This window comes from Paroedura picta, chromosome 8, assembly GCF_049243985.1.
Source record: "Paroedura picta isolate Pp20150507F chromosome 8, Ppicta_v3.0, whole genome shotgun sequence".
NCBI classification, from domain to species: domain Eukaryota; kingdom Metazoa; phylum Chordata; class Lepidosauria; order Squamata; family Gekkonidae; genus Paroedura; species Paroedura picta.
Window position 1 is genome coordinate 36,139,171 of NC_135376.1, and position 22,946 is coordinate 36,162,116.

The window sequence follows — 22,946 nt, forward strand, 5'->3', positions numbered from 1 at the left end:
TGATATTATAAAGCCCTTGTGTGGCAAACTGGTTTGCAATCGTTGTAAACCACGTGTGAGGTGACAGGCTGCCCTCCACACAGAAATTTTTTTGGCTACTGGCCTGCAGCAATAATGCAGTCAGCCACCTTCCACGATTTGCTTTTTTTCTTGTTTTTTGCATCATTGTACTGCTGAACACAGTTTTGTGCCATTTTAACTTTTATGATTTTTTTTCATTCCATCATGAATAAGCTTCACAGAATTTCTAGCCTGTGGGTATATAGTTGCATATTGTGGATAAATGTGTCTGACACCTAGGAACAAAAGGCATAAGGCATTGCAGTAGAGTATTTACACTCAGACCGCCCACCAGACCCATGTATCAGTAACAATCAGAGAAATGTTTTTGAGCATTTTGCCTCAAAAACAGTCTACGGGGTGGAGAATAATTGGGGAAGTGTGCTTGCACTCGAAAGCTCACGCCTTGAATAAATCGTTGGTCTTAAAGGTGCCACTGGACTCAAATTTCGGGGTGGGGGGAGTTGCTCTGTCTCCTGAGTCCTAATTCTTTTCCTCTTTAATCTCTCACATTCCTGAAGCATTTGGCTTTTCCCTTCCAATTCAGGCTTGGCAATGTACCTATGACAGTACTACTGTCTAAGATGTAATGCCGGCAGTATCTACACTCGGCTTATTTTATGTTTCATCAATAAATATTTACATGACTAGGTACCGGCCCATGTTCCTCAGGAGGACTACATTTCCCAAGACGACGCGGGGCTAAGCGTAGGCGCAAGAACTCCCCTGAGAGGTTCTGCGGCGGAGCTCAGCCTATGATTGGCTGGAGGGATACTCCCGATCGACTAATTCATTGGCTGTCCCAACCATTGCGTCCGATGCCGGAAGGGGGAGAGGGAGCAAAGCATTATGGCGACGACTGAATCGGAGAGTGGGGAGGGAGCGCAAGAGATGATGGAGGGTGAGAGGCTCGCTTCGAGGCCACACGGGAGGTGTCCGAATTTGGGATTGAGGCGGGCTAGAGCTGGTTTGCGGTGCTCACCATGATGGTGCTTGGGGTTAAGGAGGAGACGTGGATGCTGTCGTTACGTGGGAGGGGGCGCTGTGGAGGGGGCTCCCCTGTATTGGAGGGCAATCGGTGGGGTGCTAGAGGGAGGAAGCGCTGCACGCACAATGGGAGGCTGGTGCGATGGGGAAGCTGTGGCGAGGCTTATGACGGTAGGGGAAGAAGCCCATTTGATTCCCAGTACCTCCCCAGATACATACTTGCTTTATGTCCCCTCCTGGTAGCTCTCCGTTTCTCGCTTTTTAAAAAGGACTGTTTGGAGCTGTGGTGTTAGATATCAGTTATGTTCTTAGCATGATATATCAGAATTTATTTTGTGAGTGTGGTGGTATGAAATAAGTGGCAGTCATTTTAAACAAATCTTTGGGGAACAAGAGGTTTTTCGTGGCGCTATGTTTTAGCAATTCAAATGAATGGCCACAGGGTTCCTTGACACTAGTAGTGTATTGTCTGCTTCTCTCCATCCATATTTATTCAGGAGTGCCACATACTTGATAGGATCACTACATTATGTTTCTACAGGCTTACTGAAATCAAGCCACCTTTCATTTCCCTCAGAATTCAGCATACGCTTTCTGTCATTGGTTCCTCATGTCCCATTTTTGCTTCTTAGTATTACCTTAAAAAGAGAACAATTAGTTTTTTTTATTTGTTGGCAACGTAATATCTACTGGTTTTATGGATTGTTTGTAGCATGAATACCTTTGTGTGGTGACTGAAGAAAGTTTTGACAAGCCTGGTCTTGACTTTTCGATGTTCACCAGTTCTTTATAGATACTGATGATGAAGTTGAGCTGATTGTATGTGATAATGATTGTTCATGAATTATGAGAATGTTCATACTTTGAATCCAAAAGATCAGTGGTATCCTGGTGGTATATGGTTAGGTATAAACATCATTGTAGATGCTCTGTCAAATATCTTGACAAAGCACTGACAGCAAATTTTGCATAGAGTCCCTGTTGCTGATCCTCTAGATTCTTGTTGAGGGATGTAACAAGGCAGTGACCATGACACACAATATGCTCTGTAATCTCTTGCAGGACCACAGTAAAAATGGAAGGGCATGATGTGTCTGTTATATATACTAGTTATTTTGCAGATGTTGCCTTGCTGCTTGTATACTGAATTTCAGTCATACTAGTCCAGTAATTGAATTGGTTTCCTATGGCAGGACATAAGTCCAGAAAACATTAAAAGTAATGGCAATGCCTTAGTATCTTTCACAGACATTGCTGGTCCTGTTCTTCAGAGAGCCAGCTTGGTTTAGTGGTTAAGAGTGATGGCCTCTAATCTGAAGAACTGGGTTTGATTTCCCACTCCTCTACATGCAGACAGCTGAGTGACCTTAAGCCAGTCACAGTTCTCAGAGCTTTACCAGCCCCACCTATTCAGAGGGTGTCTTGTGAGGAGAGAAAGGGTAGGCAGTTGTAAACCACATTGAAATTCTTTAGGATTGAGAAAAGAGGGGTACAAACACCAGTTCTTCTTCGGATAACATAATAGTAGTGTTTTCCTAAGGGTTCTAAGGGCTTCATGTATGTATCAGAAACCCTTAAAATAGTTCTGCAATATAAGGTTGTTATTGTTATTCTTTTATTACTGTTGGGAAGTAAAGGCTGAAAGGACTTCCTTGTCCTCTAGACTCTAGAGTAGTTGATGACTCATCTAAATTTAGACTGAAGCCAGGAATTTCCTAGTTCATAGATCATGCTCTTGATCATTAGACTACATTGGTCCTCTTCTTAAACAAACCTACAATAATGTAGATTAGAATTATTTTGTAGCATACCAGTGTGAGTTTCTCCAGGGTTTAATTTTTGTCTCCCATTTTACTTCTACATGAAATCACTGGTTAGATAATCCAGAGATCTAGGGCTTTGTTATCATTACTATGGAGAAGATTCTGTTTTGGTTTCATTCGTTTATAGAGAAGCTGTGGAAGTCCTGAACTAGTCTATGGTATCAGTAACGGAGAGAAAGGTGAAAAAAATGAAGCCTAACAGGACAGATGTGTTATTGCTTATACCTGATAGCAGGTATATTGTCTGTTCGTAACATGAGCTGTGCTCCTTAAAATTCAGGTTTAAAGTTAGGATGCTCTTGGACTGGAACTATTGCTGGGTATCCAAATGATATCTCTGGCCAAGACTACGTTCGGCTAGCTTCATCAGGTATAGCAGCTACATAGAATCATAGAGCTGGAAGGGGCTATACAGGTCAGCTAGACGAACCCCCTTGCTTAGTGCCTGATCAGCCTAAAGCATCCATGATAAGTATCTGTCCAGCCATTGTTAAAACATTGCCACTATCTCCTTAGGCAGCAATTCCATCAGTACCATTCTACGTGTAGTTTAAAGCCATTACTGTGGGACCTATCCTCTGCTGCCAACAGGAACCACATCCTGCTGTCCTCTAAGTCAGTGGTCCGCAACCTTTCTAAGGCTGCAGACCGGTGGGGGGGGGGGCGATCCGGTGTCCCTGCTTTGCGCCGGCGGCCCTGCTTCCATCTCCTCCCCCTCCCACAAAAAGAAGCTTGCCGGGCCACAAGCTAATTGGCCGCTTTGGCAGCCGATTTGCTTGTGGCCTGAAAAGTTTCTCGTGGGGGGGGGGGGAGAGGGAGCCGCGTCCCGGTGCTGGGGCCTTTGCGGCCCGGCACCAGGCCGCAGCCCGGTGGTTGGGGACCACTGCTCTAAGTGACAACCTCTCAAATACTTAAAGAGAGAAATCATGTCCTTTATCACTCTCCTCTTTACAGGATGAATATTCCCAAGTCTCTCAAACTTTCCTCACAGGGTTTGTTCTCCAGATCATCCTCATCACTCTCTTCTGTACCCTCTCAATTTGGTTCACATCCTTTTTTATTATTATTATTATTATTATATTTATATTTATACCCCGCCTCCCCCCGAAGGCTCGAGGCGGCTTACATAAACCCGTCCCCTAAAACCATAAAATGACAATAAAAACCAATGATTTACAATAATTGTAACAGCGATGGCGTAGCCTACTCATTTGCTCTCCGCATCCTCATCTACGGTGGGGGGTGACGCTCTCTACCCCCAGTTTGTGAGGGGGGGGCTGATCTTTCCGGCCGGCCTCAGTTATAAGCCTGGCGGAAGAGCTCCGTCTTACAGGCCCTGCGGAATACTGGTAATTCCCGCAGGGCCCTCAGCTCTTCCGGGAGCTCATTCCACCAGGTTGGGGCCAGGACCGAAAAGGCCCTGGCCCTAGTCGAGGCCAGGCGGGCTTCCTTGGGGCCGGGAACGACCAGTAGGTTAGCCCCCACAGAGCGTAAAGCCCTGCGGGCTTTCTGAGCTGAGGCCTCCAGAACTACACAGGAGAGCACGTGCGGTCTGACCAGTGCAGTATACAGCAGGATTTCAATGTGATACTTCTGTTCATACAGCCCAAGACTGCATTTGCCTTCTTTACCACAGCATCACACTGCCTGCTCATATTTAGATTACGGTCCAAAAGTACTCCAAGATCTTGTTCACACACACACTGCTAGGCAGAAGTGTGTCTCCTATCCAGTATGCATGCTTCTCATTTTTGTGGCCCAGATGTAGAACTCTGCACTTATCCTTACTGATTGTATATTGTTCTCATGCACCCACTTTCCCAGCATGTTCAGATCCCGTTGAACTATTACTCTGTTTGGTGTCATCTACAAATTTAATGCGTAGTCCCTCCATCCCCTCATCCAGATCATTGATAAAAATGTTGAAAAGTACTGGAACTGGTACTGAGCCCTATGGCACCCTACTGCACATCCCATGCCTCCCTAGACTGGAGAGATCTTGCCACAGTCACCCGTACCTCACTGAAATCCAGAACAAAGAACAATCTCACACTGTATGTAGTGCTGGTATTGGAGACTGTTTGGAAACTGCAGTTGGCCCAGAATAGAGTCACAAAGTTACTGATGGGCTGTTTGGAATATATAGCTCCAGCTCTGTATTACCTGTGCTGGCTCCCAATTGTTTTGGGGCTCTGTTCAGAATGCAGTTTTAGATCCTTAAAACCCTCCATATCATAATATTTCAGGACAGCCTTATCCAGCATAAACTTGGTTCAGCTTGTTGGGTTTTTTATTTGCCTTGTTTTATATCACTGGGTCTTTATGCCACCATCTTGTTCCTTGAAGAATATTAATTGCTCTCTCTCCCCCCCCCTTAAGTTGACAGACGAATTGAATCTGAAGAGTCAGGAGATGATGAAGGGAAGAAGCAAACCGTTTGCATTGTAACAGACCTCAGTCAACAGAGTTTAAGGGATGAACAGAATGGAGAGAATTCAACAGGTAAAATACTGTTCAGGAAGAGGGTTTTCACATGTTGCATAAGATCTAACTGTCATACACATGAACAGGTCAGGAAGAGAAGGAGCCTCACGTTTGTGGACTGTGGACCTTTTCAATTAAAGTGTCATTACTGGGGAGGCCCACCAAAACTCATCTCACTCCAAGCTTTAGGAGGCAGGTGTTTTATCTTTGCATTTAAGGCATTAAAGTTGTGCCTGAGCCTGTCAAGCTTCTCATTAATAGAGTTCAGTTGTTGGAAAATAGCCACAAAAGTTTTGCTGGTGGTCTTTTATGAGTTTAACAGTCTCTTTGAGAATCCTGATCATACCACCCACTCATGAAAAAAACTACCTTCTGAATTTGAGGGGGATGGCTGAGTGTCATTCCGTTCTCCCCAGTGATTTCATCAAGAATGTGGGGGTGGGTTTGCTGGGGATAGCTAGTTAACTGGCCCCTCATCTGGATCCCAAGCATAGCACTTGTTAGAGGAGGGCAGATTAGCAAGTCCACTTACTAGAGTTCTCATTAGCAAGTTGTTGATGTGCAGTTGTTGAGCCAATTTTGGTGGAGAATACATATCCACATTCCTTTTCAGTCCTTTTTTTCTTCCCCATGTTTAGATTCTGGGAGCCACTTCTTTGTGAGACAGGAACTCCTGGCTCACCGTTCTCTCACCATTCTTTCATGAAGCAGCAGATGATGATTGTAGCTGGCTAGTCTAACGAAATATAGAGATAGCAACCTAGTTATCCCAAGTAGACCAAAGAGTCCAAACAATCCTGTCATCCAGAGCAGATAAAACCTGGTTCAGTCAATAAATTTAGAAAGCAAAAACAGTGGATCAGCTGTTTATCTGTTGCCATCTTACCCTCCCAGGTGTTTTATGCAATCAGACTTTAGGATGTGACTTTTGATGCTGCAGTATTTTTTGTGTTTGTCAGTGATACTTCTGTATACTGGGTCTGTAATTATTGACCTCCTGACCCGGATAGCCCAGGCTAGGCCAATCTCAGAAGCTAAGCAGGGTCAACCCTGGTTAGTATGTGGATGGGAGACTACCAAGGAAATCCTGGCTTGGTATGACCAGGCAGGCAGTAGCAAACCACAGCTGAATGTCTGTTTTCTTGAAAAGCATAGAGGGTCACCATCAGTCAGCTGCAACTTGGTAACAAATAAATAAAAACTGTTGGCTGCATTACTTTTAAAATCCAGGTAGTTTGGTATGCTGTGTCTGGATTGTACTATAACATTTCTTACACACTTTAAAATTTAAAATTGTTTCAACTACTACAAGATATAACAGTTTAGCTTGTCTTATGTATCAACTTTTGGGTTCCTATTTCATCCACTGGCTTTCGGTAACATCAACATTAATCTCTTGGTAATACAAGGTGACAGCTGACAGTTCTGTATCCAGCATATAATGTGCTTTGTTGAAAAGAGCTGAACATGATGGAACTGTAATTGGTAAAAGCTAAATTCAAGCTTATAGTACTGAGAAGTACACAATGGTCAGCCATACTAGTATTGTGTGAACAGTGATTTCCTGTTTTTAACATTCTAGTTTATTTCATATAAAATATCATTTATTTCATATAAAGTATCATGTATACTGTAGGTGTATACAGGTGTAGGTGTATCTGAACTACTTAATGTGTCATGTCAATATGTATGCTATTCTCCAGTTCTTTCTGGTGATTCTAAAATCGTAATGCACGGTTGTTGAGTGTCCCATTTTGTTGATTGTACTGACTGACTATGTGTAATTGAGTCCCTGTGAAAAAGGCGGACTATAAATACAATATAGAGAAATAGCAAACAAAGTGCTGTATGGTTAATGTTACAGAAATGTTTTTCCTTTTGCTTGTTGTTATTTTTTTTTCCTCTGAAGCTTTATGTTAGCAAGCAGTCCTTTGTTAGGTGACTGGTTACATGATTATCACAGGAGGAAACAAGGATTTACATCCTTCTGGGATCAATGTACTGGACAAGCAAGAAAAGGACGTAGATAGAGGAGCCCCTTGGGCATGGAGAGGCATCCACTTTGTATGCAGAGTAGGCCTCCTGCTTTGTGAATGGGAGTGTGACATAATGCATATAACATTTGTAGATAACACCATAAAATGGCGCAATTGACATCACTGTTGACAAATAGTTTAAAAAATAAGAATGTTAGTTGGGAGTGAGGGAAGTGTGGGTGGATGGTGCAGGTACTTTGGGTGACAGAATGAAAGAGACAAGGACCAGTGAGAGAGATATGGTAGGGAAGTATTCTACCTGGATGAAAGGATATGTTGGGGGGAGATTTGTATATGGGGAGAGATTAAGAAAGGACAGTTTCTTTTAGATCTTTTAATGGTAGCACGTTAGTCTGCCTGAGTTACCAGAGGGGAATGGAGTTAACTGTGTGCCAAATTCCTTATGAATTTAGATAAGGAATGGACCATAGGTGGGCTGAACCAGACAGAAGCACGTTCTGAAGGGTTCTTCTGTGTCACATACTGAGATTAATCAAAAAGATGTCTTTGCCTGTCTCTTGAAAGTAGTAATGTTGCTTGGCCGTTAACTCCCTCATGATTTTTTATGATCCATAGAAGATACTTGCAAGTGAGCAGGCTGATAATGTGTTTTATACTCCCATGAGACTGTAAAGGTAGTTTTGGAACCCCACGCTCCATTATACCTTCAGACTCAAATCTAAGCAACACCAGTGCTTAGTGTATTTATAAAATATTAAGTCAAGATGTAGAACAGCTCTGCACGGGCTTTTTTGTTAGCTGGCGTGTCCAAGAATAGAAAATGCATTTCTGCCCTAACGCTACTTTCTATCTCCATGGAAAAAGTAGCCCTCTTTCCAGGATAGATAGCTGATGCTTCCACCAGACCCTTGTCTCGCTAGCTGATTTCATGAGCGAAGCTGCATTCCAGCTATTTCTCAGCTGGGTGGTACTTTAAGGTCCTCTCTCAAGGGCAGGAACCGCTAATGGAACTTGACTAGCTCATGCTCCACAGCTGCCTTTTAGCTCAAATAACGATGATCCTGCTTGACCTGCTGAAATCATGTTTTATATGATCTGTAACTATACAAGGTAGAATCTTTTTTTACATTGCGTTTAGTTTTTGACTTTTTGAGTAAAATCATATTAGACTGGAGAGCATTTAATACCTCTTATCATGCAACATGGGAATTGTATACATCTGCTTAAACAGCCTCTGAACTACATGTGGGTGGTCTGCAGAGTGATTTGAGAATAAAAACAACAAAGGCATTAAAATACCCAAAACATTATGGGGTTCCAAAGCAGAAAAATGATGAATAGTGCTAGACCACCTTCCATTTTATTACCAGTTCCAATTGCCCAAGCCCTATGGAAGGTACCATTGGCATCCTGAATGGTTAAATCACACACTGTCCTAAGGAAATCAAAATGTGGATTCCCGCCCCACACACACACACACACACACACACACACACACACTCATCCCAGACAAGCTAGTATAATGCACAGGTTTTGTTAATATGTTCTAGAGCAGTGATTCTCAACCTTGGGATCGGGACCCATTTGGGGGTCGAACGACCCTTTCACGGGTTGTGGCAGGGCAAGCAGCTTGGCTGGGGGGGGGGGCACCACCACTGTTGCTGTTCCTCCTGAAGGCAATTTATATACAATTTTTAACCAATTTATATACAATCATAAACAATGGATCTTCACACCATTGGTCAGTTTCGGTTTAATTTCTATGAAAGAACACTTGCATAATTTAATGATTAGGGGTCACCACAATATGAGGAACTGTATTAAAGGGTCGCGGCATTAGGAAGGTTGAGAACCACAGTTCTAGAGTATCAAAGAATTCTTTCTAGGTACGAAATATAAAATGTGTGCTGGGTAAAGGGACTATTTTACATGGCTGTACATGTTTCAACATGCACAAGTATTTTTTCAGTGGCCTGACGGTCCGAGGTATGACTATATAAATTATTATATAAGACAACCCAGGATTTTCTAGGTAACAAATGTTGAGCACAAACATGAGGGCTCATTAGAACAGACCCAGAACAGGGATTTGGGATAAGGATGAGCAGGTACCTAACAATTCCAGTTTGGGGAAGCCCCTGAACTGAACCAGAATTTCCCCTAACTGGCCAGTTTGGATTCCCCTTTCTCCCGACCAGGGTTCACCTGGGATGGCAGTCGTTAAACTGTCTGTTTCACTTCCCATGTTTTGAAGCATGGGAGAATAAAACATATATGTAAACAATAGGGAGAAGAAAGAGTAGCAAAATAGAAAGGCATGCAAATGCCATTGTCCTCTCTTGAGCAAGTGTTTTGCCTTCTGAATGACCTCGCTTAGCTTCCCCTTGCTGTACCTCCCTTCTATAATGCCTATATAGTGACTCTTCTCTTTTTTTCCAGTCCTTTCTAGCAAACCCTGTTCCACTAATACATCTCTTGCCCACAAGAGCAAAACAGTTCAGAAGGAGAAGATGGATAGAAAAATTTAGTAGTTTGTGACATATTGTGAGAGAGAAGCCAAAGCATTTGCTGGAAAGGATTGAAAAGAGGGAAAAGACACCATGTAGGCAATATAGAAGGGAGTTCTAGCTATCAGGTGTAGCAAGGGGAGGCTAAGTGGGGTCATTCAGAAGGCAAAATACTTGCTCAAGAGAGGACAACAGTGAATTGTTTAATGGGTTACTGCAAATGCTGTGGACTGGAGCACTTAGGCCCTTCTGTATGTTGCTCAGTAGTGTGAAAAGGACTGCATCCACCTACTTGCCAAATGGAAAGCAAGTATGAATTATTCAGTACAAATCTCTGAGGCCTATCCCTGCTCACAGGGAGAAAAAATTGCAGTGAGCTGCAAGGATTTTTATTTCAGAGCAGCTTCTTCTACCTGCCAAGTAACCCAAAGCCTCTGGTTGATTCTAAGGAAAAAGTGAACCCTAACACAACAGCTATAAACTTCCTATTGTTTTCATCTAGCAAATACTGTGTTGTGTTACCCAAGTGAAACAGGCTGTTTCTCCTTTACCATCTGTAAATCACTCCTGCGGAGCGGTAGTAATAAATGCTAAGGGCAATGTGAGAGGAGAAAGGGCAAGCCCTGTTCGGGATAAAAACTCGGCCCAATCAGGAGCCGCGAAGCAGGCAGCGACCTCCCAGCCCTGGGGACAACCTCGCCGTGTCTGTTCCTGGGGCCGGGAGAAGGTTGCGGGCGGGTGGGCGGCGGCCTTCTCCCAGTCCCAGGGACAACCTCACCGCATCAGCAGCACGGCGAGGTTGTCCCCGAGGCTGGGAGAAGGCCCCAGATCGCAGCTGGGGGGCGGGTGGCCGCCTTCCTTCTCCCGGCCCCAGGAACAGTCTCGCCGCATCACAGACGCGGCCCAGCTATTCCTGGGCCCGCCTTACAGCCCTGCCCGCTAGCGCCCACTGTATTTTTCTTACAGCAGGCTTAAATTCTAGTGGAAGAATAAGATGGCGGAGACGGGTGAAAAATCTTTCTGATAACAATATTTGTACTTTTTAACAATGTGTTACTTTTGCTTCAGACCTAGACTAATTAGCCATTTCTACCAAATCTCATTTTCTTCTGTAGCCCCACCCCCAACCCAGCTCATTTCTCAGGATTCCCATGGAGCTCAGGGGGTTGCATTAGGAGGCAGGAGGCTGTTTTGCTACCCAAATGAAACAGACAGTTCCAATCTGGCCCTGGAAAATTCAGTCTGGATCCAGCCTTTTGTCATACGGCCTCTCTTGGCCATTGACCTGACACCATTTATTTTAGTGTGCTGTTGTGGACTCCCATGGGTACATTTACAATTTTTTCTGCTCCTATATATCATTATCACTATGTCTTAGAGATGAGGTTTCCATTAGTTTGAGAAGACTAAACTGAGGTTTGCATAGCTGTGGTAATGTCTGAAGAAATTAAATTATTCTGCCCTTAAGGCATGCATTCTCCTGTGGGAGAGCTTTCTACAGATTGGTTTTCACTTGATGTGCTGCTTGAATTGACGCCGAGCGTACTTACTGTGTTGCAGCTGACGCAGAGACGCCGGTGGACATGGAGACAATTAACCTGGACCCAGAAGCTGAGGTAATATAATGGCATATTCAAAAAGGTAACACATAATTCTCAGGAAGGGGTTTTTTGACAGTCCTGGCAACCTTTCATTGTTTTCTTGAAAGTCATAGAATTTCTTATTCAAAGGAGGTGGGCCACAACAGTTTCAAAACTGGAGCAGAGATCTTCAAAAGTAAGGAAAAGACTTGACTTGGTAGATTGACTTGGTAGATTGGCCTTCCTTGACTTGCTGAGTAATGTGTCCCTGTGTCATTACAGCAGTCTGAAAAAGAGCTATGTAGCATGGCAGTAGGATCATCTCAGTCCTAAAAGTTGCCCATATGGGCTGTTAACAGATTTTCAGAGCTATTTGATGCCATTTTAGTGCTTGCCCCATTGTCATCCCTCCCAAGATAGAACCAGGCATGGCTTTTCAGATTGGACACTTTCGGATAGCTGGATTGAGGTAGTATAACCACAACAAGAAGTTTGCAATGTGTCCAATATAAAGACAAATGTCCATGTACATAAATACAGGATTAAAATTGTATATTGTCTCCATATGCAAGAACCAGTATCAAACATATTTCGGCACCTGGTCTTCCTCAGTGGTAAAAGTCAAACTGAGCACTCAGGTTCCAGTTTCCTGTCATTGAACACCTCTGGTAAGGCAACTGTTTGGGATTAGGTATTTATATAATGACCCATGGGATTATTGTTTTTAAATTATATTTTAGCAGTTCTGGTTGCATTGTTACATTATATACTGATTTATTTTGTGCATTTGTACTCCATGCATAGTTACATTTTACTTTCTTTTTCTTTCTTCCATCCTTTTTTAGTTTCCTTTCTCATGCAGGGTTGTGTGTCTCCCACACACACACTTTTTGGAAACACTTAATATATGCACAGATGCACTTTTACAGGCTCATCTAAATTAATTATTCTGCTTGCTGCATGTTAGTCTTTGTAAATCCTAATTCCAAATGTCAATCCTTATACAAATTGTAGTGAGGGAGTATGCTGTTCCTTTCCCTTTTTATTTGCAGATTAGATTATGTGCTCTTGAAGGAAGGGGTAAAGGGGAAGTCTTGCTTAGCCTTCATAGAAGGGATTCTCTGCTGTCTTCTGGGACTCTAGGGCCTGTTCATCTCCACACAGATGTTTTTTGTGAGAAGAAGTCTGGGTCCTGTAGGCCAAATAAGCCAAGGGTGCTGATTGATTTCTTGTTTAACCAGTTAATTTGGAAATGCCTTTGACCTCAAGGTTGTCTTCTTATCTTGACAACAGAGGTCACCCATTCCTGGCACTAAATGCAACTATCATTTAGTGGGGGTTTTGAGCAAACTGTGATTTAGTGGGGTCAGCCTTCAAGGCTGATGTAGACGTAATACTGAAAAGAATCTTTGTGTGAGCACTAAGGTGGTTTATGGTTGTTTTCTTTCAGGATGTTGACCTGAATCATTTCCGAATTGGGAAGATAGAGGGTTTTGAGGTGCTAAAGAAAGTGAAGGTGAGGCTATTCAGAAATTTTGTCATTTCACCTTCTCCAGGTGAGTGGGATAGCACCGCCACCCCTGCATGAGACAGGCAGAGTGCACACAACAGTACTTTGTTATATGTCCTTGGCTAGAGAAATGCTGCAAAGGGCTATTTCTGCTGCATGTATAGTAGAGAGGCTGTGGGGAGCAGGATTAACAGTCTGCTGTGTTTTCCCAGCTAGGACATAAATCCTGTGTAATGGCAAAAGTCTGGTCCTGAGATTTCCCTGTTGGGAACACATAGTAGGGCAGTCTGGCTGCCATGGGTGCTCTCTTCTGGCAAAGAAGGAGAGAGACCCACAAAGCAGTAACAGATTAGGGAGGGAAGCAGAAGTAATACCTGTACCAACCGTACCCCAAAACACATCTTTTCAAAGCTTTAAACATGCCATTGTGAGTTCGCCTGAGTTCCATATATCATTTCTCCCCCTCCTTATTTTTTCTCTACACACTAGACTCTCTGTCTCCGTCAGAACTTGATTAAATGCATTGAAAACCTTGAACACTTGCAAAGTCTCCGAGAACTGGATCTCTATGACAATCAGATTCGGAAGATTGAGAACTTGGAAGCCCTGAAAGGTCTTGAGTGAGTACTTGGACAAGAAGAGGTCACTTGAGCACTCTAAGAGAATACATCCAGCTTTCTTTTCATTGTGGCTCCCAGAGATAACTCCTCAATCACCTCTGTCTGAATGGCAAGCATTACGATAACATAGATCTATTTAGTTGTAAAAGCTGGGTCATAAAACAGTCCTATAACAGCTTTATGCAAGACCATACTATATGCAGCATAATGGTTTCAGTTTAGCTGTCATAGTGATCCATGCTGTACGCTAACCATAACTTAGGTGGCCAAACTGTGGCTCTCCAGGTATCCATAGACTACAATTACCATGAGCCCCTGTCAGTATTTGGTCACTCCTGGTTTAATACAGATTAGAGTTTGGCATGATACCATGTACTTGAACTTCTTCTCTCCTGGCCCAGAAATTTTCCAGCTGGGAACATACATAAGAGCATAATGAGATGGGGAGGAGGATGCTTTACATATCCTTGCCTATCTGTACTAGCTCTTCCTATGATGATTTCCTTTAAAAACAAAAACAGCACAATCCCTATCTTCCTCTTTTCTCTCCTCAGCCTGTCCAGTATTTATCCCCTTTCAGTTACATCCTTTTGTCCAATTATAATGCTTCACTCTCTCATACTCAGTCCCTCAGAGTCACTCCACTTCTCACACACCCACCCACTTTGCCTCTTCCCAGCTGGCCTTCTTGGCATTTAATCTGCCTGTCAAGAACTATGTACACAGTTCACAACATTATGAGGGCATTATTTACAGATCTTATTTGTATTGCATCATAGTGCCCTCCTTTGATTTCTCTTGGTAAAGAGAGTGTTGCAGCTTTCCTGGTGTCCAGTGGGCCACCAAAGGACTTCAATGTACTACTGTAATTCCCACTGAGATCTAATCCTTATCCCTTGTTGTTCCTCTATATATTTATGAAACAGCCTAGGGGGTGGGATTTATCTAGCTGTCCAAGTTGGAATAGGGCCAATCAGGGTACAGCCAGCTTTGCCCTGATTGGCCCTTGCCCCTGCAGCTCCCATCCTCCGTCCGTGGACTCCAGCCTCTTTGCTCTCAGATGCCTCAGTGCCTGGAGCGAGCAGCAGGTAAGGGGAGAGGCCCTGGGCAAAGGATTGTGGTGGAGGGCCTCCTCTAACGAGGGCCTCTTGGCCTGCTAGGCTGGGCCTGCTGACAAGGGCCTCCCGGCCTGCTAACGAACTGCCCAGCCCCCACCCGCCCTACTTGATCTGGCTGCGAGCTGCAGCCCAAAGCCAACAAGCTGCCTGGCCATGGGCCAGGGGAGGGGACCCTTTCAAGGCCCGTTCTTAGGAACAGCCTTGAAGCTAGTTATATATATGTCACAGCAGTGGCATATTTAGGTTTAGTCTTGGACTGCGAATACCCAGATTTGAATCTACCTTGTGTTGCAGAACTCATTGAGTCACCTTGAGCCTGTCATTCTCTCAGCCTAGCCTACCAAACATAGTGAGGATAAAATGGAAACCACCCTTGTGTATGGCACCTTCAGTTCCCTGGAGGAAGTGTGGTGTAATGCGGTATTTTATTTGCTTCCTGATAGGATCCTGGATATTTCATTTAATATTCTACGGACCATTGAAGGGCTAGATCATCTCACTCAGTTAAAGAAACTCTTCCTGGTCAACAATAAAATCAGCAAAATTGAGAACCTCAGCAGCCTACCACAGTTGCAGATGTTGGAGCTGGGATCCAATCGAATCAGAGTAGGTATTTGCTTCTCGATAAGGTTTGGTAATAATCTTTCTTATGTAAATGGCTCACGTCAAAAAGGATGGGAGGAATACTAACCTTTACTTACAGAGTAACTGTGTGGAAAGCAGTGACTCAGACACAGCCAAAGAAACACTGAGAAAAATGCGATCCAAATAAAGACACCTTAATTACAAAACAGGACAAAGGTTTTGAAAAGTATAAGAAATGTGTTTAATTTGCTGAGCCAGAACAAAGACAGGGTTTCAGAGCTTGGGGGGGGGGGGGGGGGGAGGCTGCAGTAAGGGAGAAGGCAGCAAGGTAATGAAAAATAGGGTAATCTGATAAGTCACAAGAAATGTGTGATTCTGAGTGCAATTAGATAACTCATTGAATTTGATCAGGCTTTCTCAACCAGGGTTTTGTGAAACTCTGGGTTTCTTGATAGCCCTGGAAGGATTTCCTGAATGGGTGGGAATTAATTAATTTTTAATATAATTTTTAAATTTGTTAAACCTTTAGCAGGTGATATGACTCCATATGGCCAAGTTGATCCTCTACCCCCCTCCCAAAATGGCCAATGATGGGCCTGGATGCAGTGGGAAGAGGAGGTGGCATGTACACAGCTATGCTTCCCAACCATCATAATTGCACCAGAGCCTGAAGAATGTTTCAGGAATTTCATTCCGGGGAATGGTAGAGGACAGGAAGGCCTGGAAGGATCATTGTCCATGGGGTTGCGATGGGTCGGACACGACTTCGCACCTAACAACAACAACATCCTTCAACTCAAACCCAGACTCAGTCCACCTGTTGGATAGATAGCATGCATTCCCAGCTTTTCAGCCTTTATGTATCTGCTTTGGAGAATTTCCCTAAAAGCACAGATAATTTTTCCTCTGTTCACAATGGCTTTACCCTCAGAACCTTGCAAGCTCATTGTTGCATGTGGATTCCTGGAATGTGAATTATTAACAAGACACCTTCTGTTAATGGGTTCAGCCTATCACAGCTTCTGAATGAATTGACCCAGTGTTTTTTTTTTTACAGAATTTTGTTACATACTCTGGAAAGTCATAAATACTGAAATTTGAAATTCACTTTTCTTGAACTGACAGGCCAGGTGGCAGGATGCCATGGCAGACTGGCTCAAACGGAGTCAGCTGAAATTGAATCCAGCCAAGATGGAGATCCTCTGGCTGGGCCAGCATTCTAAGAGACAGACGGTGACAAATCAGGCTCTTGATGGGGTCCAGTTGACATCTCTGACCTCTGCCAGGAGCCTGGGTGTGATTTTGGACTCCTATTTTGTCAATGGAGGCCCAAATCACAAATGTCGCCCACCTGGCATTCTTCCACCTACACCAGGAGCAACAATCTCTTGGCCCCTGACCTAGCCAGAGTGATCCCTGGAACAGTCACCTCTAGGCTAGACTTCTGTAATTCACTGTATGAAGGGCTTTCCTTGATACTGACCCGGTGACTTCAACTGGTTCAAAACATGATGCCTGAGTCTCAACCAGTACAGGTATCATGTGAAGGGGAGTTAGGGGGCACTTAATAATAATAAATTTATTACTATTAAATTTCTATACCAGCCTTTTGGAACCAGCTCAGGGCCCTGTGATCACCCTTTCCCTCTTTGGCAGTGTAGGACATCAGTAGTGACTCTTCATTTGTATGAAGTTTCAGGATAGCAGTTGAGACAGCTGGCTGCAATGATCTCAGTACAGAAGAGTCCCGGGGGGGGGCAGGGGAGTAGGGTCCGTGACACAGTGCTTAAGTGCTCCTCTTCTGGTATTATAATTTAATGACATGTTTATTTACCAAGCAAAGATTGTAATATCACTTGTCGTATCATTTTTTCAGGAAATTCAGAATATTGATACTTTGACTAACCTGGACAGCCTCTTTCTGGGAAAGAACAAAATCACCAAACTCCAGAACCTGGATGCATTAACAAACTTGACAGTGCTCAGCATACAGGTACCATGCCTAGGCTTTCCATTGTGTTTCTCACAGGGGTATCATGTAACACATCTAATTGCTACTATGAAAGCTCTGCAGAACTTGCTTTAAAAAAAAAAAAATTCAAGCCACAAATATTCTGGTACTGATTTTTAACTATAAATGTAGGCAAAGAACCATTGTTTAAATTTATGTTGCGTGACTTTCCTCCTCCCCTCCCCCAATCTTGGCAGTAGTTATTTGGTGTGCATTTTTCTTTCTTTTACAACAGGAGAGGGAGTTGTTCCAACAGTCTGCCAAATGAATAGATGTCAGCTTTCTACACTACGCTATAGAATAGCACGTGAACTAGGATTAGGTTGTTCCTCTCTTTAGAGAGCAAAAATACATGTTATGTGTCAATAGAATATTAGAACAGGAAGGATAACAGCCATAGCTACCTTTGCTACGTCACTGTATGGAAAGTCCTCTGTGAAACTCACCAGGAAAGACCTTCTGCAGTTTAACTTGGTGCCACCCCTTGTACTGCTTTTTTAAGATATAGGTGAAAATCTCCAGGCTTGGCATATACATGAGCTAATGAGATACTGTACAACTTTTGGATGATTTGTGACTTGTAGCATGTGGCCTGTTGCATCATGATCATTAGCAGTGGCATGATCAACAGCAGCTATTCAGGCATCTGACTCTAATTCTGTAGGTCGTGTGTGAGCCATCTGCACAAAAATATTTCGCACATTAAATGTTTTCAAATATGTGCATCTCCTGAGGTAACTCCAGGAAACTCCAGGAAACATACCATAACTGCAAAAGCTTGTGTCAAAAGTAGCCCAAGGGCCTTGGGTTTGGATCATCTGAGTAGAGATTTGTATATTCCTTAACAGTGACTTCTGGTTCTAACACTTTTTAATATAGTTTTATGACTCCTCTAGAGCAATCGGTTGACCAAGATTGAAGGACTGCAGAATCTGGTGAATCTGCGTGAGCTGTACCTCAGTCATAATGGCATAGAAGTCATTGAGGGTCTGGAAAACACTGTAAGCTGCTACTTGGGATGGAGGGGTTGGTTGGTTTAAAAAAATGCCTCAGTGCTAGCTCTTGATAATAACACACAGCCTAAAAGTACAAGATGGGATTGAGTGAAGAGGTAGAAAACAGGAAGGCAGTATATGCTAATAGCTTAAGATGAATTTCTTTCCAATGGTGGTACCTTTGAAATTGCTCCACCGTGAGGCTCACCTGCCTTGCTGTCTTTCAGGTGCCAGGCCAAAGCATTTCTTTCAGTGAAGGTTTAACAGAGGGGTTCCATCTCTTGGAATGCTGTGTTCATGGTCTGATAGAAATATTTTTTTTAATTATGTCACATTTCCACCCAATTTGAGTTGTCAAGGGGGCAAATGTTTTAAAAAAATTTAAAAACAACTTTAAACATCCACCCTTGTGTGTATGCATAACAACAATTAAAACATAAGGAAGGAGCTTCAATAAGGGAATTTCAAATAAAGCAAAAATATTTTCACCTGTTGGCAGAAGATAACAATAGGCCATAACAGTGTGGTTTTTATATCACTGGCTTGGATGTTATAGTTATAGTTATATATATATAAAATGATTGTCTTATTTCATGAGCTGTCTTGATCAGATTTCCAGAAAGGCAGCAAAAACATTTTCTTTTTTTAAAAAAATCAAATTTATTTATTTATTTATTTATTTATTTATTTATTTATTTATTTATCCTGGTTCTTTGTTATCTCCTACTGGGGATAAGGCTTTTACCTAGATAATGTAGTATTGTGGAAATCCCAATATATTAGTATTCTGGGCGATGAGTTATGCTTAGACAGAGGTTGTTAGGTATGTAGCTCCTAATTGGATTACAGGCTACTTTAGCTACTGACCATTTCAAAATTAATTACCTTGCCTTTTTTATATCCCAGTGCCAAGAACTTGTAAGTTTACATATTGGGGCCTGGGTCTGTATAGTATATATGGCTGACCTATGCTATGAGGAACGCCCCTTATAATCCAAGGGCACATAAAAGGGAATAAACGAAGAATGAAACCCAGGCTAAAGTTTCTCCTGTTCTTGTTTCAGAATAAGCTTACAATGCTGGACATTGCAGCCAACAGGATCAAAAAGATTGAAAATATTTCCCATCTAACGGAACTGCAGGAATTTTGGGTAAGCATTTACAGAGCGATTATTTGTACTAGTGAATGTGTAAATGTTCCCAGACTTCCTCTCAAATTTGCAGTAGCAGAATGTTTCATTCAAATGGTCAGGGTCAGAAGTCAGAAATCTAGAAAAGCTAATACATTCTTCAGACAAGATCTCAGGAAAACTATACAAGCTCCATCTAGACCCAAGACTTTTCTGTAAAAATGATTTCCATTAATAAATGACAAAGGCACAAATAATAAAACATCCTCCCCTCAGGATCAGCTGCTTGGCCCCTTCTTTTGGGCAGTCTAGTTTAAAGGGACCGCCCAGAAGAGCCCCAGCTGAGTGTCCCTTCAGCTGTTTTTAGTAACTTCGCTGCTGTTGGTTTGTTTTTGTTCTTTGGCCCACCATGTTTTCCAGTTTAGGTCCATTAAACCTGTAAAATTCAGGATTTCTGCAAAATCCTGAATCCAAATAGTTTACCAATATTGGGGTCCAGATTTAAGGTGGTGTGCCTTAAAAATAAATTGCTGTTTGTCTTTTGCTTTACCAGATGAATGACAATCTCATTGAGAGTTGGAGCGACTTGGATGAATTGAAAGGAGCCAAGAATTTGGAAACAGTGTACCTAGAGCGAAACCCCTTGCAGAAAGATCCACAATACCGACGCAAGATCATGCTGGCCCTTCCATCCGTCCGGCAAATTGATGCCACCTTTGTCCGGTTCTGAGCCTCCTCTGCCCCTTCCCCCCTTTTCTTCCCAAAGTGTCACAGCTGGGACTTTTATCCACATTGCACCCTCCGTCTTCAGTCCGTTGACACTTACAGGGCAAATGGCCAACGTAGAGCACTGAAATCAGACCTTGCATATAATGCACACTCTATTGTTGTTTTTGAATATTATTAATATTATTATTAAACCTTAACGTGTGAGATTTCCTGGTTGTGACAGTGTCTCTTCCTGGTGAGCAGTCTAGCAGCAAGTTCATCCTCTGATGAGTAGCGTCTTCTGTCTGTAAAGCAATAGATATTTCTTAGGGATCACAGATTCACTGCTCCCCTAAGCCCCTTCCTGCTCACAGGCAGTAGCAATAATCTAAACCTAAAGTAGTCCAATAATAAAGTGTGTTAGCTTTATTAGAGACAAGAACAATCTTTTATTCAGTCCTAATCCTTAAACTGAGCACAGGCAAGGTATCAGCCAGTGGTTGCCTGTTGATGTTGAAAGCAATTAGTTGTAAATTAAAGTCCAACAGCTTTCACTAGTCTCCACTTCTCCCTTCAAGAGCTAGGCTACTGCTTGCATCTGTCAATATTTGCACTGAAATGGATAGTTATTCATATCCTTGTTCTTCTCTTTGCACAATCATGCCTTTGTTCCTTGTGCCTCCATTTACCCTTCCAGCCATCTGATCGCAGTATTGAATTCCTGTGGGAAGCTGTCAGACCACTTGGAGTGCCAGTGCCATATGAATGCACTATGCGTCTCATATAGATGTAAGACTGTAGCATGAATGCTGTAAAATTTAGTTTTACTCTCACCATGTGAATTTCACCTGATGCTTTTGGATTCAAGACTGAGGGGGTATGAACAAACTTACTAAGAATTTGTGGCTGTAATTTTGCCCATCACTGTGGTAGAGAGCGGTGGTCAGGTTATTTGATTTCTCTTACAGGTGAAAGCCAAGCCTTTGAACTCACCACTACCAGATAGGTAGGGAAGGTGCAGATTAGGAGATCCAATATTGATGTGAATTTGAGGCTTTTTCAGGGAGGCAGTAGAAAAGAGCAAGAGTCCCGTAGCACCTTAAAGATGAACAATATTAGTGGCAGGGTATGAGCTTTCATGAGTCACTTCTCACTTCTCCAGGGAAGCAGTTAGGCATGCAAATAGTCTACAAGGGGTGGCAAATCATACAAAACTGTCTTCTGACAAAGCTCACAGCTGACAAAGCCTCTTATTGTATCTCTCATATATTTGCATTTATCTCAAAATCTAATGAATGGAAGGAAATTACAGGGAAATTCATGAACAGGAATTTGTACCCCGATCTTTAGTCCAAGTCCAACGTACTGTAGCTGCGACCCCACACTTGCATTCCTGAAGACAGCAGAGAGTGCCCATAATTTCTCCAGGAAAAAGTGTTAAGCTGAGTGGTCATTTCTGGTGTTGTAATTGCTTTAGCAACTTAAGATAGACCCATTATGCACGGGGGGAATAACGCACATTCGGGGTGGAATGGCGGTGACTAAAATCACCGATAACGCACAGTGCTGGCTGCAACCGGCCGCAGCTTCGGTGCATGCCGCCGAAAAAGCAGCGTTAGCGAAACACGGAAGATAGCGCAGCTTCCGAGTGACCGGGGCGCAACCAGAAGCAGCGCCAGGATCGCTGCGTGCATAATCGGTTACTCTGGGTTTTGCCGCCATCACGCCCCATCCCATGCATAACCGGTGTGCTTCGCGTCTTCCCCCTCCGTGTTTTCCATGTGACCCGAAATTGCCGTTTCAGCAGCCGTGCATAATGGGCCATAAAGAGACTTTCTTTTTGACTCCATGGCATCTATGGAATTGCAGTCTTTATTGTCTATCATCAACATGTCAGCGTGGGCAGAATTTGTGACTCCGACTCTTTGAGAGCACTGCACTTCTCTTCTGCACTCTGCCCTCAGTGTATAGTGCTCATGCCTTAGAAAAGAGGGGCGAAAAAGAAAGGCAGAAAGGACTGGTAACATTTAGACCATTTCAAAGATAGAAATAGGTGAATCAATTCAAAATCTTCTAAGGATTTACATACAGAAATGTAGATTTAGGTTAAGTATTAGGGAAAGTATCCTAACTAGAAATATTGTACTACTTGGATGTTACCGATCTTCACTTAATTCTTGAAGAGCTTGGAGGAATGCAAGTCCTATAAAACAATCTCTCCAGCATTCCTATACGTTTCCTTCTGTGTTTTTCTTTGAGAAGTAAATAAAGCAGGCATTCTTGACTTCTATGCAGTTCTGTAGTGCTTCTCTATAAGCCATTGCTAATACCTTTAACTTTCAACAGGAGCCTGCCCTTGACCCACCAGTTTCAGGCTTCTTGGTTGCTTGTGGAAGGTGAGCACTGAACTTGCTCTGTTGGTTTCCCTAATGCCAGTCTTTCCACCTCGCTTCAATTATGATCTCATAGATGAGATCATCAGAACTCTTGAGCCAGCAACAGAAGGTGGAGTAGATGGCTGCCTGTGTACCTAAGGTGCCTCTTGTAACTTGGAAGAAACTTTTTTTTAATGTGTAGCCTTGGTATAGGTTTTCTGGCTAGCCTTGATCAAATACTAGTGAAGGGTTTATTTTTTTGTCCCAAATCTCCTGTCTAGAATACAGAATATGATAGATCTTTGTCAAGCAGGCACATTTAGAGCAATGCATAAGTATTTAGCAGATGCTCCAGTTACAGTAAGGAGGGCAATGTGAGTATATAACTGATTAGATTTCCAGAGTCTGATGCCCCCTCTTCTAGGAAAGGATGTCCATAGAACTTGATGTCCACAG

General features: G+C 43.0%; 2 protein-coding genes and 1 long non-coding RNA gene across 7 annotated transcripts in view; 2 read left to right on the forward strand and 1 right to left on the reverse strand.

The window, feature by feature from the left end:
* The first annotated feature begins 803 nt into the window (after positions 1-803).
* PPP1R7 (protein phosphatase 1 regulatory subunit 7) lies at positions 804-20,345 on the forward strand. 2 transcript variants are annotated; one of them, XM_077349035.1, is made up of 10 exons: positions 804-961; positions 5,250-5,372; positions 11,419-11,474; positions 12,889-12,954; positions 13,438-13,568; positions 15,130-15,292; positions 17,148-17,264; positions 18,179-18,283; positions 19,342-19,428; positions 19,961-20,345. In XM_077349035.1, exons 1-10 carry the CDS (start codon positions 910-912, stop codon positions 20,135-20,137), a joined length of 1,077 nt encoding a protein of 358 aa, XP_077205150.1. In that variant the 5' UTR covers positions 804-909; the 3' UTR covers positions 20,138-20,345. The 2 variants fall into 2 exon arrangements, with proteins under 2 accessions (XP_077205150.1, XP_077205151.1); XM_077349036.1 differs by lacking the exon at positions 12,889-12,954.
* On the reverse strand, positions 5,366-22,540 carry LOC143843254 (uncharacterized). Of its 3 annotated transcripts, none has more exons than XR_013233505.1 (4): positions 22,446-22,540; positions 20,329-20,420; positions 18,486-18,579; positions 5,366-6,090 (listed from the first exon to the last, which is right to left on the reverse strand). It is a non-coding gene; the product is annotated as an uncharacterized LOC143843254 (long non-coding RNA). The 3 variants fall into 3 exon arrangements; XR_013233506.1 differs by lacking the exon at positions 5,366-6,090 and adding an exon at positions 21,009-21,213 and having other exon boundaries at positions 18,310-18,579; XR_013233504.1 differs by lacking the exon at positions 5,366-6,090 and having other exon boundaries at positions 18,301-18,579.
* ANO7 (anoctamin 7) overlaps positions 21,211-22,946 on the forward strand; it is a 47,137-nt gene continuing 45,401 nt past the window's right edge. Inside the window, exon 1 of one of the 2 annotated variants that reach the window (XM_077349030.1) lies at positions 21,211-22,864. The gene's annotated coding sequence lies outside the window, so the exon portion shown is untranslated. The remainder of the gene's footprint in view (positions 22,865-22,946) is intronic. The other variant, XM_077349031.1, reaches the window with a different exon arrangement.